This window comes from Ceratotherium simum, chromosome 8 (assembly GCF_057802395.1).
Source record: "Ceratotherium simum simum isolate JZ-2026a chromosome 8, ASM5780239v1, whole genome shotgun sequence".
NCBI lineage: Eukaryota > Metazoa > Chordata > Mammalia > Perissodactyla > Rhinocerotidae > Ceratotherium > Ceratotherium simum.
This window is the reverse complement of record NC_141907.1, coordinates 12397699-12415555: the sequence shown is the minus strand read 5'-3', so window position 1 is coordinate 12415555 and position 17857 is coordinate 12397699. Positions and strand designations below refer to the sequence as shown.

The 17857-nt window shown below is 40.8% G+C and overlaps 1 protein-coding gene across 1 annotated transcript in view; it reads right to left on the bottom strand.

Moving 5' to 3' along the window:
- Nucleotides 1-1120: 1120 nt before the first annotated feature.
- The window catches only part of CD38 (CD38 molecule), a 51483-nt gene continuing 34746 nt past the window's right edge, over nucleotides 1121-17857 (bottom strand). Inside the window, exons 4-8 of the mRNA XM_014788883.2 lie at nucleotides 12874-12959; nucleotides 9858-9931; nucleotides 8246-8338; nucleotides 7809-7895; nucleotides 1121-4814 (exon numbers count right to left, since the gene is read on the bottom strand). Of these exons, the coding sequence (XP_014644369.2) occupies nucleotides 4751-4814; nucleotides 7809-7895; nucleotides 8246-8338; nucleotides 9858-9931; nucleotides 12874-12959 (404 nt within the window). The 3' untranslated portion in view covers nucleotides 1121-4750. The remainder of the gene's footprint in view (nucleotides 4815-7808; nucleotides 7896-8245; nucleotides 8339-9857; nucleotides 9932-12873; nucleotides 12960-17857) is intronic.

Genomic DNA, 17857 nt, shown 5'->3' with positions numbered 1-17857 from the left:
TGACGGCTGAGTGTCCCTAGGGCAAGAATGACTTCTCTACCTGACCAGTCTGTGGAGTAATTTTGGGTGTTGCTCTTGACTAAGTGGCTTCCAAACTGTTTTCTTGCCCTCCTGGAGAACCTATGAGCATCTGATATTCCCTGGAAAATTTATTTCCAGCCAGAGTTGTATTTTGGCTGATACAACATGTGAAGTGCCAAGTACAACATATGTTAGTTTTCTCTTAGCTAGGTCTGCATTGTACATCAAGGCTTTAAATGTTGTTTCACATTTATATATATTATTAAGAATCACACATTTCACTATCTCATCACATAGACTCCTGGGAGGTCTCAAGATGAGTTTTCTTAATAGAGAACAAAGGTGTGTCATTGTGTGATTCTCAAATCTGAGATTCTTGCTGAAGAGCAAACAGCACTATTCCTTCTCTGATGTCTCAAAGGACAAAGAGGAATGAGTGAGAAGTTTCAGGTCTTCAACAGACTATGAGTTTCAACTCTCCTGGACATCTATTCCCACCTCCCTCACCCACAAGACACACCCAGGCTGATGACCCATCCTCTCATTACCTGCCCAACTCACTTGATCTTGGGGTGGGGGTAGATGAAAAGATCTGTTGCCTGTTGCAGTACATCATCAGCTGATTTAATTCTTCCTTCAACCCCAGAGGTAACTGTTTTAGTTTTTTTCCAGCTTTTTTGAGGTATGACTGACAAATAAATACATATTTAAGGTGTACAATGTGATGTTTTGGTATTCGTACACATTGTGAAATGATGATCACAATTAAGCAAATTAACATATCCATCACTTCACATCATTACCCTTTGTGCGTGTGGTGAGATCACTTGAGATCCACTCTCTTAGCAAATTCCAAGTATGCAATACAGTATTGTTAACCATAGTCACCATGCTGTACCTGAGGTCTCCAGAACTTACCCATCTTATAACTGAAAGTTTGTACTCCTTGACCAGCATCTCCCCCACCTCCAACTCCCAGATCCTGGTAATCGCCATTCCACTCTCTCTTACTATAAGTTTGACTTTTTTAGATTCCACATGCAAGTGAGATCGTGCAGTATTTGCAGAGATAGCTATTTTTAAGAATAACTCCACAAAGTCCTTTATTTTTCTTTTATTGTTGTATAATACATTTATGTCTGTTATAAATACATTCCAAACTGGAGATTCACAGAGATTAATGAACTTGCCCAGTTAATGAACTGTCTCTTAATTCCACAGTTTTCACAGCTTGTGCTGCTTGCACTTCAATCAGAGGATGAGAATGGTCATGTGCACCTATGTGAATCAAGTTCAAGGATAAATGCTCTGTGAGGGACCAGTTCAAAGCCTTTTGTGCTTTGTTGCTGTGAGCTGAGAGCCAGGCAACCACTGCCTCTCAGGGCAGCACCCGGGCGGCACCCGGCTACTGAGTCCGTGAGACATTGTTATATATATATTAAAATGATGACTCTTAGTAGTATAAATAAATTAGTTCCTTCACTATTTTTAAAAAACTGGGTTAACAGGAAAATGTCTGGGTTAACACTGCACTTATAAAATGCCTTTCAAAGTTATATCATCCTCTAGGTTTACTTTCACATTTTACTTTACACAATTTTAATTTGCTGTGCAAAACATTTATCCAATGAATATAACTAGTGGCCTTTTAAAAATGCACAAAAACAGAGTCCTCCTGTGTAGCATGGATTCTACCTGAGAGCCTCAAGTCACAGTCTTAGGAATTGTTTTAAGGAGGAATGGGATGCCGAGAAGCAAGCTGATGCTGCTCCTGCTGCGTCCGTCTAGCAGGGAGTGTGCAGACCTGGGCTGAGCTTGATCCAACTAGAGCTAAAGGCATAGAAAGCTGTCAAGCCAAAGCCAAAGAAAGAATGCATTTTGCCAAAATATTTGATATATACCTGGCTCTTTCTGCCAGGTATGTAAGAGACACTAAACACGTCAACACAGTGCTACAGGGCTAAAGAAGGACTCATTGAATGTAGAATTACTGGGGATTGAGAGATGTGATTTTTGGATCATGAAAGTATGTGTATATATTGTATACACACATATACATATGTGTGCACATGTGTGTGTGCATATCCTTTCAAGTATTCAGTCTAAAATTTCAGAACTGTATCTGAAAGTGTACCACAAACATTATATGGTCAAGAACCACTACAGGAAAAAAAATAGTGAGCCTCAGGGAGTTAGAAAAGGGAAATTAAGGCCTGTTCCCACAGCCTTTGGGTAAGTATGATGGTGAGTGCAAGTTGGGATGGTAAGAGGATTTTCAAGAGCAAACAAGAATGGAGTAGGAGACAGGAAGTAGCAAGGTTATAAGTAAAGCATGAAGTTTATAAGCAATCAGTAATTCAGTAGAGACATCACTTAAAAGAAGAGGGATATGGAGGATCTATTCCTATAAGGAGGCCAGAAAGTCCTTAGGGCTAGAGATGGCAAAGGTACAGAGTTGGAACTATAGAGAGAGATTGGGGTATCATGGTAATGAGGATACAGAGGTGGTACAGGAGAAAAGAGCACCCAGCCTGTAGCCACCTCCTCCAGGGCTCCCCAGGGCCCTTTGTGGCACAGTGTGAAACCTTGGGACCAGCCTCCTCTTAGGTCTCCACCAACTTTGAACTTGAACACTCAAATGAGTCTTCTTGGGGAAAGCCTCATACAAATTAATTTCTACTCTGTTTCATCTTTGGAAGGGGACATAAAGAACAAAATTTTTCTGACACGGGCAGCCACTCCAAGAGGTATCCTGGTGAACAAGGAAGATATATTAGAGAGTTGAGAAATCAGCAAGTGAGCCTGACAATAAGGCAGAGTCTTGAGAGAAAAATAGCCAGGTCACCCAGTGGATTAGTAGGACCCTATTTCTGAAGACATTCTGCAAGTAGAGTTAATTGAAACTTGTCGCAAATCTGAACCGGTCCCAAGCACCCATCCTCCTGTTCAGCCAAGACTAAATTCCCATGAGGACATGCCTAAGTGCAGAAGGGGCTAGTGAAGAACTTCTGGACTGATCACAGTGGCTGTAGCTGCAAGGTCTCCTGAAGAAAACTGGATTGTCAATCAGGGGCAGACAGAAAGGAGCCAACCTTGGTTGAGTGCTTGCTTCCATAGAATGCACTGCACCAGAGCGTCAATTTTTCTCACCACAATTTACTTCTCACCACACTTTAATGGGGGTAATTTTATAATCCTTATTTGAATGGCAAGGAAGCTGAAGTTCAGAGAGGTTAGGTATTTTGTTCAAGATCACAGAGTGATGCCAAAATATGAACCCAGAAATGCCTGACTCCAAAATTTATGCTGTTTTCAACAAACTAAGTGGGTTTCCCAAAGGAGTCTCAAATTAGTTCATCAATTCTTCATTTAACGCATCTATGTTTAAAAAAAGAAAACTAGAAAATCTCCAGATGTTTGAAAATTAAGCAACATCTTTCTAAACCACAATGAAATTAGAAAATATTTTTAACTGAATGATAATGAAAGAGATGTATCATAACTTAAGAGCTGCAGCTAAAGCAGTGCTCAGAGGAAAATTTGTAGTACTAAATGTATGTATAAGAAAAAAAACAGGCTGAAAAATCAATGCTCTAAGCTTCCATCTCAAGAAGTTCAATAAAGAAACCCAAAGAAATTAGAAGGAATTTCTACATCTCTAATAATAAAGAGAAGAGCAAAAATCAAATTAAATAGAAAGAAAAAATCAACAAAGCTAAAGATTGGTTCTTTGAAAGAGTAATAAAATTGATAATCCCCAAGCAAGACTAATCGAGAAAAAAAGGGAGAAACATAAATTGCCAGTATCAGGAACGAACATATTTTAACTGCCTACTACATATATAAGACACTGAGCACAAGGAGGAGGGAGAGGAGGGAAAAAAATGTATCTGTTTAAAGTCATGCAGAAAAATCACATTCCAGATTCTATAGTATTCAATTTAATCCAACATGCATTTATTAGAAGAGAACATAAGGTGCTGTAGGTTTGGTATTGAGAAATATCAAAAATATCTTGAAAGAGAGAGCACACGTACTTTGGAGTCAGACAGAGCTGAGTTCAAATTCAGCCTCTGCCTTGAACTAAATGCATGACTTTAGGCAAATTATATAACCTCTCTGAGCTTCCATTTTCTCATCTAACAAATGGGACATAATAATGTCAACTTTATAGGGGTGTGGGAATGGTTAGAGATAAAGCATCAAGTACATAGGTAGCATATGTTCTACAGAATACTTTTTCCAATGACCCATTACCATGGAATTTATAGTTTAACTCTCTGTATGAAGGGTACAAAAATATATCCTGAGACAAGGTCATTCAATTGGAAATGTAACATTTTCTGAACAGCTTGAGCATTTACCTTTCTTTCCTTGCCTCTGCCAATAAGAGAGGTTTGGCGTAGTCGTTTTTCAACAGAAAGAATGTTACCAACATGTAAACAACATAAAAGCATCATATAAAAATTAAAATGAAATAAATTAATATAAAAATGTCATGCTAATTTTATACATTAATTTTTTTCTTGATTATTAGGAGATCAAAATAAAAACTAGGCCAATAACATGCTATTTTAAGACTTTGGAGGAAAAGGTTTCCATCTCTAGTGTTCACATGATGACAGACGATCCCTTCAGGTCCTCTGCTCTCCACCAGAGTGTCTGCTGAGTCATACATGTTGATGCAGACTGCAAGCGCTCAAAGATCTGAAACAACCGTGAGATTGGCTCATATCTCGGATGTACAAGATGAATGCTCAGGATCTTTCACACACTGAAGAAACTTGAGAGGCCTATGGCAAGAAAGCAAAAAAGGAGATCAAGTGGCAGTTGAATACATCTATGGTTCAATTCACCAGGAAAGTAGCCCCTTCATTAGCAGCAAAAGTACGCATGGAACACTTAGCACCCACGCAAGTTCCTCTCCTACAGTGACAACATGGAGAAAAGTCAAGTCCAAGAGTGAATGACTTAAAGTATGGCTCAGTTTAGCTTCATTTCACTTGTAAAGCCATAGAAATAACTACTGAGAAGGCATGTTTGATGATAATATGTGGACATGAAAATGAATGTCTGGCTCTTGCACGTCACAGATATGTGCTATGAATGTCAGCTGATGATGAAGAAACAGCAGAAGGAACAACCCGAGATGAGGGCTCCCCATATTTTCCATTGATGATTTGCTTTCTTCTCTTCAAAAGCTTCTTAAGGCAGTGTTGGCTCAAAGGCAGCCCAGAGGCTGAGAAGGCTGGAGGCCATCAGCTAGAGAACCACACCACTTTTGCACAGAACTAATCCTAGATAAATATCTAGCAGGTGAATGACTCTCATTTTCATAAATATAAGATAACAAAGTGACAGGGTCCAATGCGAGTGCCGAGCACTTGGAGGAGGGGAGTGGAGAGTGGGGAAAGTGTTCATTAAATTGGACCTGAATCTGATTTTGCTAAATGTGAGTCAAGGAAGAAAGAGATCCTTAGAAGCAGCTACCAGCACCTCTGTGCTTCTTGGATGGGCCATCTCAGGCTTGTCTCTAGCCAACTGTCATGACCAGTTGGGCACAGTGGCTCTAAGTTTAGAGTCACCCCATCCTCACCAATAAGGTAACCTAGGATCCCCCACATCAATACATCCCAGCGGGGGAGAAGTATCCTCTTCCTTAAGGAAATACAGCTATGGAAAAGGAATCTTTCTAAGATTATTTAGGATTTTTGAAGCCACCTTTGCTTTATGTTAAGTGAAGAGAATATGAATATGCTTCTTAATTAGTTTCTAGTTTATTGGGAATTCAGTTTTGGAAAAGAAGCAGCAATTGTGCTGTTAAGATGATCTATCCCATAAATATGTAAACATTAATATTCAGTGTCCCAATAAAACAGACACACTTTTCATATGTTGGGTAACACATTGATGGATAGAGACAGAGCGTATTTTAAAGTAATGCAGAGGGAGAAATGTGCCCCTTAGATTTTTTCTTAATACGCCACTAGAGGGCACTAACCAGAATAAGCATGCTGACCGTTTGATATTTTTATGGTAATCCAAAAGAATATTTTACCTTCTTTTCACTCCACTAGTTAAAACATATGTTAAGAAATTCTGTATGCATTTTATCAGAATTGTTAGTGTGTATATGGGAAAAAAAGGAAAAAGACTCAAAGGATATATAGCCAAATGTTAATAATGTTTGTCTGAGTGGTGGGATTTGTTAAGAGGTAACAGCGGAATCATTAGGAGGTCTAATCTATATAAATGTAATTACATTCCTGTTTGCTCATTAAACAATCGCACCAAAACAGCTGGACAAAAGTTTGCTAAAATTGGGAGGTATGTTTGGGATGGAGTGATTTAAACGACAGTCTATGTCTATGTCCCTATCGTCCACTTTGGGCTTCCCTAGAGACAAGCAGCTGTCTTGCAAAGCCACCAAACTCTTAGATACAACAAGGGGCCCTGCGGGTCTGGTAATTCAGATAGCCATGCGAATATATTATCACCTCATGGATGGAGAAAACAAACAGTGATTTCAAATACGATCCTCAAGTTTAAGGTCACATGAGCAGATGCTCTGAATGACAGGTGTTGGCTTACAAATCACTTCTTTCCTTTGTGGGCCACTATACAAGTCCAGATGGAAGGTTATGCTTATATATTCTTCCCAGATGGAGAAAGAGTGAGCTTATCTGGAGCCTACAGTAGGCCATCAATGAAAGAAAGGGGAATGTTTAATGCAAGAAAAAAGATAAAAGAATGTTGGAGACAAAACTCATCTACATCCCCCAATCTTCTCCTAGGTTTTAGTATTCTATTTTCCCAATGCAAAATATCTTTGAATAACTCAGACTGGTCAGATGGCTGCCACATTTCTTTCATAGCTGTTCCTTTGTTCTGTCTGTTTTCCCATCTAACTGCTGTAGAAGGCTTGTGTTATTTTCTAAAGCCAGCTGACTGATGGGGAATTTGGATCACTTGGGAGACAAAAGCTCTCAGTGAATGTTCCTTGAATCTGTCCTTCTGCCTTTCTGATATGGTCGGTGGGAGAGGGTGGTGACAGGAAGGAGAAGGGAAAAGCATTCTAGCATTTCCACTTCTACATTCTTTGAGAAAATTTCCTCTCTCCATCAGTCTTTTTCTAAGCTATCATATGCGGGAAAATCTTCAAAGATGCTTCTAGCAAGGGATCCCTGCCTATATTAAGTATTGGCCACAATTACTTAAAAATGAGTGACAAGGTCCCAGTTTTGATAACAGAGTTGCAGGTGACTTTAAAAATATATACCTATCTGTAATTTTAAGCTTTTCTCCAATAAACATGTATTACTTCTAAGTTTTTAAAAAGATTTTACATTTTTTCATTAGAGAAAGATAAAGCTTGGTAAACTGCCATGTGGCAACTTACCAAGTGTTAGGCATCTACACTGAGATCCAACTAAAGAAACTTCACATGCAAAGTTACGTCGTCACAAGAATTTTACAAATTCTTTACATTTGGCAAAACGCACTTCTGCTCCCAGAAAGCTTAGCAGGCCTGTCAGCCCTGGGTCAGGGGAAACCAGAAAATATGCCCTCAAAGGCTGGGTCAACTTCAGAGGAAAATCGCTGCTTGGGCGGGGTGGGGAAGGAAAAGAAGGAGGGGGAAAGGAGATCAATTGAATGCCATTGGCTGGGAACACCTTCTGGGCTAAGCTGGGGGAAGAACAGAGATTACCACAGGTCACCAGCAAAGCCCAAGGGAAAATGCCTGCAGATGGCGAGACACCATTTCTCTTTAAGAAGAAATCAATTACCTGTAGTTATCCTGGCAGGTAAATGTAATATTCCTTTCATTTATAATCGTTTTCAGATTAAATATGGAGGAACTCGAACATGAGATGCTGGGCAAGAAAGAAGAAAGTGTTAAAATAACAAGATCTCGCAAACATTTCTTGAGTCTCTTAGTTTCTTCTAGGTAGCAGGCCCTGGGCAAGGCCCTGGGATAAAGAGGTGAAACACAGGTGGCTTCTAAGAGCTCACGGGGTAGCAGGGGAGCCAAAGGTGTGAACTAGGTAGATACCTATCATGGAGATAAAATTAAGAGGTTGTTGGGATGGGCTGAATGTAGCGTAAGGCCCCTTCATTTCCTGAGCCAGTCTTTTCTCAACGCATTCTTGTGACTGTGGATTCTTTTGTGGACTGATTCCTAAAATAACCCTGACACTAATGGGTACAAAGCAGTAACGTATACCTGGCAGTTCCTCCAATGCTATGCATCACCCAAGCCTGCAGTGTATGAACCTTCTGTGGATGCAAATTACGGATTTCCACACGTCCAAAAGTGCTAAGATAGAAGAGACAAAGAACATTTAACCCCAGATTAAATTGTTCAGGCACCCACAGCCCCTGTGAAAAGCCCACAGGCAGGGCACCACTGCTTAGAACCTACCCTTTGGAATTGACCCCTGGTTTGCACTAGAAATAGCCACTTTTACTCATTCGACGTGACCCTCAATGAATAAGATTCTCAAAATGAGATTGTTTATCTGTGCCCTGATGTTGATTCTTTAAGTACTTGCTATTCCAAGAGTGGGCCTTAGACCAACTTAATGAGCATCACCTGGGAGCTAGTTAGAACTACAGAACTTCAGCCCCCCACCACCTGCTGAATCAGAATGTGCAGCTGAGCAGTCCCCAGGTGACCCACATGCTCAGGGAAAGTTGAGAAGCTCTGCTTTGAAAGACCCTGATGTCCTGCCTGAACCCCAGTCCTGAACTTTCCCCGTTAGCCTCCGACAGCTGCCACTCCTGTTGCAAGTTCTTGGATCCCTAATACCAGATTATAAAATTCGAGAACGTTAACACTTTCACCCAAAAGCCCATATGGCTGAGGTCAGAAGAAGACAAGAGAACAAATGCTTCTTTGTGGAATTAAATATTAAAACAGGAGAGAAGCAAAATTAATTTGGCATACCTAGAGTGCCAGGGGCACATTAATATATGCTCCCGCCTCTCAGTCCAGCCTTATCTAGGGAAAGATTGGAGAACAAAGACTGAAAAGGTAATCAGTGGGGTAAAAACTGTAAATATAGAAGGCGGTCAGAGAAGAAAGGCATTGGTGTGGCCAGACTCGGTGGTGTGGATTAAATGAGAACAATAGCTGATACTCATTGAGCACTTCCTCTGTTGTCAGGCACAGAGCCCAGCGCTCTTCAGACATCTCAGCTACTCTTCACATCACCATCACCTCTTCAGGTGCATGCTACAGGGGCTCTGTGGCCCTGCCTAAGGTCACAGAGATAATACATCATGACCTCTGGAGTCCCCGCCTTTAACCACTGCAGTAAATTGCTGATAAGGCCTGCCGAGAGATCATGAGGGCCAAGAGCCCAGCACCACCCCTGATGTTCTCAACAGTAGCTTTACTGCTGAATTGGGACTCACATCATTCATGGAAGAGAGAGGAGTCAGGCCAGATCTTCATGGGGGTGAGGATGTAGGCAGAAGGATGGAGGGGGCAGGTCATACAGAGGAACAGCATCAGCAAAGGTGGGAAATGGGCAGGATGGAGTATATGGGAGAGAGAGCTGAGAAAATTACACCAGGCCTCAAAAAGTCAAGAGGAGGAGCTGGACACAGTGCAGGGACCATTAGGACATTTAGAGGATTTTAGGCAAAGTAGAAACCACACAAAAGCATTGACTTAGAAAGCCAAACCTTTCCAGAGGATACAAAAATTTTACCTTTTTTAGCACAGATCTTCAGTACCAACCTTAAACATGAAAAGCATATTCTTCTAGGAATGAAATATCCAATAGGAGGCTGTGCTAACACTTGCAAATAGGATGCAAAGAAATGAGTACCTTTTTTCATCAAAGGCTTTAATGAGGGACCCATTGAGCACCACATGGACCACACCACAGGCATCTTCTGCAAACTTAAAAAAAAAAAAAAAGCCCACCATTCTTCAGCATGCAAACTTAATCACCATGCCCCAGCAGTTCCAACCAAAACAGCTCTTAGCAGTAGCTAGAGAAGAGAAGGGAATAGCCTGTAAGGCTCTAGCTCAGTAATGCCAGGTCTATGTCATTTTCATCCCAAGCTATTGAAAGGATTATGCTTCACATGAGTGTTCTGGAAGCAGTTGCTCCAACCTGTGTTTGAACAATGAAGGTCAACATCATTGTTCATGGGGTTGCTTAATTGGTGGTTCAGAAGTGGGAAGTCCAGATGGGTAAGAAAAACATCAGTGAAGGAGGAAGATGAAAGTGCTTTTGGGTGCCATGCACTGTAGCCACTGCACATTTCATTGAGTGGGAGCAGGGTTGACAATTCAGGGGTCAGGGAAATGGGGAACATCAAGAAAGGGGAATCTGAGGAGAGAAGGTGACACTGAGGCCTGCACAGGCACAAAGAGAAACGGGGAATGAGTGAATGAATATTATTCAGCAAGGAATTTTATTTCTTCATGCAACAAACATTCAGCTGGAATCTTTGCCAGGCACTAGGAAAAACACAATGAACAAAACAAAGCAATCCACCCGGGCCCCTGGGACCAGAGCAAGCCCCCTCCTCACATTATCCATCTATGTATGGCATTGTGATGATGAGCTCAACGTAGGTTTAGCTGCTGGTACTGCGAGCTCTTTGAAAGCCATGAGCCTGGCTTGTCACTACCGCCCTGGAGCCTCATAGCTAGTGCATGGCAGAGTGGGCACCCAGTGAAAATCTGTGGAAGGAAAAGAGAGAAGGAGGAAGGGAGGGAAAGATGAAGCAAGAAGTCCAAATACTCTGAGACGGAGATTAGGAAAGAAATAGAAAAAGCGTATTAGAGGCAACAAAAGCCATGTCCTAAAGGAGGAATAGGATTCACCTGGTAAAGGTTGAGGCAGCTGCGAACAGAAAGGCCTGGAGCTTGAGAGAACAGCGGGGTTTGGGAGGAAACTTCAGTGGATGCTAAAGTTGGGTAGATCAGTTAGTTCATGGAGGGCCACGAATGCTCTGCCAAGGACTCTGGCCTCTATTCTACAGGTGATAAAACACCACTGAACAATTTGAAACTGAATTGTGAAGATACAATGTGGCTTCTCTTTTTCCGCTGTGTGATGAGCAGAGGACAGAGGCCCAGTTATTATCAATCTCAAGGGCTACCTCAATAGGGTGCTTACAGGGTGCCAAGCACTGACCCCGCAACACATAATTCTCAACATCCCCCACGAGGTAAGTATTGGGTCAATGTTCCCCAAGGTCACGTCACTTGGAAGCTAGAAAGTGAGATGGGGTTCAAACCCCAAGCAGCACTGCCTCTATTGTCAGAAAAAGAAGGGTCTAGTCTGACCAAAGAAGGCCTTCCACATACATGTACAAGCACTTGGCCAAGATAAAGCTGTGGTCCCAGGACAGCTCACAGTGTAGGGCACCCTCCCTCATCTTCACCACCGCCCAGCTTCAAGGGCAGTGTGGGGACCACTGGGAGGTGCTTGACGTATAAAATATGACTTGGCTTTAAAAGTTTTTAGCAATAGCACTGCCCCAAAATATTATAGAGTGATCAAATAAATAGAAACTTTTCTCAAAAAAGCAAACAAACAACAACAAAAAACTCTACAGTGCCTCCAATTTTTCACCACACATAGTAGGTACTCAACAAGAATCTATTAAAGGAATGCCTTCTGAGTGAGTTCATGGGATGGTGGTATCTTGTTTAAACATTGCAGTAACCTTACGGGACCGGCATTATTTTTATCCCCATTTGACAAATGAGGAATCTAAAGGTCAGAATGGTTAAAGAATCTGCCCAAGTGTAAACGTCTCCTTACTTCAAAAGCCAGGTGATTATCTGTCTCCGCCACACCAGGGTGTACCCAAATCTCCTTCAGGTGGGTCAGGCCCTCAGCTCTGCTACTTACTAGCCCATTGACCTTGGACGAGTCACTTAACCTCTGAGTCTCAGTTTCTTTACCTGAACCGTGGAGATGTGTACCTTCCCACACCACCTATTGTGAGGACTAAATAGGACGACACAGGTAAGGCACCTGCCCAGGACTTGTCATAAATACGCACTTAACAAATGTGAGTTTCCACTTGCCCAGACCCCTTAGATGTCTAAATTTAATTTTGGAGAATTATAAATAGTAGAGTTTTACTTTCTCCCTCTTTTTTTTTTTCCTTCATTTCCTTCTCCCTTCCTTTCTTTCCCTTTCTTTCCTAATCCACTTGCAAAGAAGCAACTTATAAGAAAAATAAATATGCACAAACGCAGCTTAGAGTCAAGTAGGAAAAAGATAGAGACACTGGGGAGAGGGAGGATGGGGGGTATGGCCCAGCCTAGAGTCTGGATCTGGAGTCAGACCATTTGGGATAAACTTCCAGATCTGCCACTTACTAACTTTGTACACTTAGTGGATTGCTTATTTACCCGTACCTCCATTTTCTCCTTTGTAAAATGAGCGTGAAACTCACAGTACCTACTTCATAGGGTTCTTGTGAGGATGAAAGGTTTTAATCCATGTAAAGAGCTGAGGACTGTGCCTGGCACACACTAACTGTTCTATAAATATAGATTATTAAGACTGTTCTAGGAATCTCAGATTGGCCAATACCTGGATCAGAGGATTAAACCAAGCCCGAGCTTCCTGGTAGCCAAAGCCAGAGAGCAGGAATTCTCTAACTGGAGCCCATGGGTCCTCCATGAATGCCCTAAACTTTATGTGGAAATCTTCTGGCATGTGCTTAAGAACATTTTTCTCAGGAGAGAATCCAAAACTTTTGTTCCTAAAAGGAACTGTGACCCAAAAGGAATTAAAACTAACCACTAACTGGATGATGTCTTAAGTTCTTTGGTCTCCAAAATTCTAGAATTTCAATTTTAGTACTTACCCTTTTGGAAACCGCGTTCCAGAATACAGAAACAGAGTTGTTGAAGCATTCTTCCCTCCAGTCTGGACAAGATTTATAGTTTATTTCTAAAAGACATAGTTCATAGAAAATAATTAAAGTAGAACAGAAAGGGTATAATTCAGCTTCACTCTCCCTGGCTAGTGGATCATAGTGGAGGCTTTTCCCAATGGCATTGCTGCCAAGTTGGAGGCTGGAGAATGGACACATCTCTACCTAATTTAACTAAGTGTCCCCTAAATTGCTTCCAAGTCCTTGCCTTACCCTCCAAATCCCAGACAGGAACACAGTGACCCACTTTGAGTCATCATTCTGGGAAATTGCAGCAAAGCTCACATGATAGAGAAAAGCCCCCAACAGTATCCCCAGATCCAGGAGGAGTTAGAGATACAACTGGGCCCTCAGGGGCTGCCTTGGCCAAGCACTCCTCCTCTCCTGCTGACACCTTTCTTCCCCCCACCTCAGTCCCCACCCCCTCAGGCTCAGATGGCCTCAGAGTCTTTCTACACTCTCCTGGTCAAGGCTGGATCAGCCACTGGTGAGCTACAACAGACATAGAGCATGAATACATAGTTCTTGTGTTACTTCTCTGAAGAATATCTGCCTAATGCACAAATATTTATTTTTATTATTTTTTATTGAGGTATAATTAACAAATAAAATAAGATATTTAGAGTGTACAATGTAACGATTTAACACATCCATCACCTCATATTCTTTTTTTCTTTTTTTTTTTGGCGAGAACATTTAAGTTCTCTCAGCAAATTTCAATCGTTCAATACAGTATTATCAACTATAGTCACCATGTTATACATGGTATATACATAGTTATACAATAGATCCTCAGATCTTGTTCTTCTTACAACTGAAAGTTTGTACCCTTCGACCAACCTCTCCCTATGTCCCTCATCCCCTGTCAACCACCTTTCTACTCCCTGTTTCTATGAGTTTTACTTGTTTTTTTTAGATTCCACGTATAAGTGCTACTATGCGGTATTTGTCTTCTGTCTGGCTTATTTCACTTAGCATAATGCCCTCCAAGTTCATCCATGTTGTCATATACGACAAATTTCCTTCTTTTTTAGAGCTGAATAATATTCCATTGTATGTATGTATGTATGTATGTATGTACGTATGTATATACACATCACATTTTCTTTATCCATTGCATTTGACTGCAGGAACATTTATCAAATGTTAGTTCCTGGGGATAGAGAGATGAATTAGATAGAAGCCCTGCCTTCAGAGGCCACATGATCTAGTACACATGATCTAGTCTAAATCAGAGAAAGATCAACTTGGGTTGGGGGTGCAGCACTATTAGGGAAAGTTGATGTTGAACTTGGTTTTGAAGGATGAATGGGAGTCTTCAGACAGATGAGACAGAGAAAGGTGTTCCATGCAGACAGAACACGTGCAAAGGCACAGAGTTGTGAGACAGCCTAATGGGTTTAGATTAGTACCACCAGAGCAGAAGGGATGAGGAAAGGGATGATGGAAGATGAGGCATATGAAAGACAGAGGCCAGGCCTTGTTAAGGAATGTAGACTTTATCCTAGAGGCAAAAGAGCTATTTAGGTTTTAGGTAAGAGACAGAAACAATCCCACTGTGGTGGCCAGATGGAGGCTGACCTAAAGGAGTAAGGAGTGAGCAGTGAGAATCTTACAGCAGTCCAGCAAGAAAGGAGGGTATGTTAGTGTGCTGGACTCAGCAGTGGTAATGCCGATAGAAAACAAAGGATGAATTACTAGGTACATAGATTAGGTTGGTGACTGATTGGAGATGGGTAAGGAGGGTGGAGTAAGAATGAAGGCAGAATCTGGGGCTGTCTTACCCCCACTTTGCATCATCAAGCAGGTAGGGGAGGCGCATGGAGAGAGGCCCTGGAACACTTTCTTGTGCCCCAGAAGTCAGGCATGTGGCAGCTGCCTGTTTCCTCTATGGGTATGAGTACAGCTGACCCTAGAGAAACACCTGTCTACTTCCACCTTGCTCTGGGCTGAAATGTGTCAACCCAAAAGATATGTTGACGTCTTAACCCCTGGTACCTGGAATTGCGACCTTATTTGGAAAACGGGTTTGTGGAGATGTGAGCAAGCTAAGATGAAGTCATTAGGGGAACTGGGTCCTAATCCAATATGACCAGTGTCCTTATAAGAAGGGGAAGTTTGCTCACAGAGACAGACATACACAGAGGAAAGACGCCGTGAAGACACACAGAGAGAAGACAGCCATGTGAAGATGGAGGCAGAGGGTGGAGTGACGCATCTACAAGCCCAGGACCACGAAGGATTGCCAGCAAACTAGAAGCTAGAACAGGCAAAAGATTCTCCCCTAGAGCATTCAGAGAGAGCATGGCCCAGCTGACACCTTGATCTCAGACTTCTAGCTTCCAGAACTGTGAAAAAGTAAATTTATAATGTTTATGCCATCCAATTTATGGTACTTTATTACGACAGCCATAGGAAACTAATATACACTTGTAGACCACAGTCGTGGGCTTGACTGCCAGTGACAGGAAAGAAAGTTCTAGATTATAAACGCTTTGAGGGATGAGGAAGTAATTCTGGGAATGTTTATAATAAATAAATGCTTTAAAAAGAAAATCACACAAATAAAAAAACAAACATTTTCATGTACAGATGTAAATAATTACTGTGGAGTCAAAAGAGAAATCTGAATCATCTCCCAATAGAGGCAAAAATGCTGATGACGAGAAAATGAGCGTACATCTTGTGAAGTGCTACAGAGGTGCTACCCTTCATAGGTTTTCGAGGGCATAAACCTCTTTTATCTTCACAACCACATCTGGAGAGCAGTCTCCCAGTTTGTCACCTCCCCTCTCCCCCCAAGGACATCTCCCCCTTGCTGCCCACCATTATGCAAACACACCACTAAATAAATTTTAAAGTTAGAGGTAAAAAGAAAAGGAGGCAAATTTTACAACCAAGCAAGAGAAATTAAATTAAGCATATAAAAAAAGAAGTAAAAAGAGATTAGAATTTTATAACAGAAATTAAGACTTCCATAGTAAAACAAATAAACAAGGTACAACAAAGTCAGGTAGAAAAAAATGTGTAAGCCAGAATATATAACAATTAAAATATAAAAATCAGGAAAGACAGCAAATAAATTGGGAGAAAAGGTTAAAATCAATAAAAATTAAGGCCAAAGAAGAAGAAAGTAGGCAAAATAAAACAACCTATACAGGATTCAACTGAAAAGAGAGCAAAAATATAGAACTCAAATATAAATACATAAGAAATAGATTTTTTTATTTGCTATAACTCCATTTTATTCTAAGAAAGAATTGAGGTGCTGAATTAAAAAATGAAACCAAAAAAGAAAAGTTTTCAGCAAACACATTTAAAAGCTGAAAGAATTAAATGAATTATCAAGAAAAGCTAACTTACAAAAAGAGAAATTAAAAAAGGGAAGCAGGAGACATGGCAAAAACTATAAAACTTAACTAAAAAGGAAGTGAATAAATGGAGAGAGATATTCGTATGCCTTTATTCCGGGGGGAAAGACTCCAGATTAAAGAATCATTTAAAAATTACAAAAATAAAAATACTAGATGAAAATACAGAAGACTCTCCACTCCTGAGTAAGGAAAATCTTTTTCTCATAAGGGGAATATGAAACCCAGAAGCCAAGTAGGAAAGGATCGACAGATTCACTGCATGTCTCTGTGGCCGACGACAGAATAGAAACAGTGTTGAAAGAAAAACATAATCTAAGGAAAATAGACTTGCCACCTCTGTGCCAGAAAACAGGCAGGATGACTGAGCGGTTAAGAACACAAGTTCTCCAGCCAGTAAGCCTGGGTTCCCTCCCAGCTCTGCCACTTACTAGCTGGCAACTTACTTAACAGCCCTGTGCCTTGGACTTCCCATTTGCGAAGTGGGATCGCCATAGGACCTCATGGGGCTGTGAAGGACTGAACCAGCGACTACTCATACAGTATGTGGCACGGCAGCTGGGACTTTGTAAGGGCCCAATGAGAATTCGCTACTATTATTAATTTATATAGAGCTTCTATAAATAAGAAAATAACAGACATCCCAATAAAAATGAAGATGAACTGCCAGTTTACAAAAGAAATAGAGGTATTTACCATAAAATACATAAACAAGCTCAGCCTCACAATCAAAGAAACACAGAATAAGCCAAGGTATTCTTTCTTTTTCAAATTGGCAAAGACATTTTGAAGTATTAATATTCAGTGTTGGTGAGAGTATAGGTAAATAAATAATCTCAGATATTTTGATGAATGTATAAATTGTTACCACCTCTTCAATGACAATTTATCAGTTTCTAGCACAATTTATCCACACCGAAATACCATTTGTAAAAATTTATCTTTCAGAAATGCTTCCACACGCATGCAGATGTACGTGTGTTGTGGTGTGCGTGTGTGTATGTACAAAAGTGCTCCTTGCAACAGTGGTTGTGATAGCAACAACATCTAAAACAACCGAAATGTCTGTCAATAGGAGATTGGCTAAATAAATTATGATGCATCCATAGAGGAGATATGATGAGGCCTTTTTAAAAAATATGGCTGTATTTATACCGGCTCATTTTAAATAAATAAAGCAAATTACAGAACAGTATGTGTACATTTTAAATGTATATGTTTGTATGAGCATAAGGAAATGTCTGGAAGGATGTACACCAAACTGTTGACAACAGTCCTCCTTTGGGAAGTGGCATGGAAATTGAGGAGTGAGGGAAGGAGGCAGGGTGACCTTCGCTTTTTACTTTTATGCATTTCTGTAATATGCAAGTATCTTTCAAATAAGCGTGCACCATTTTTGTAATTGGAAATAACGCAAACCTGGAATGAAGAAGCTACGATAAGATAAGCTGTTAATAACAATCAAAAGCAATAACAATAACAATAAATCAATATAAAGTAAAAATATCCACAGTATAAAGGAAAAAAGAAGTGAAAACAGGCTC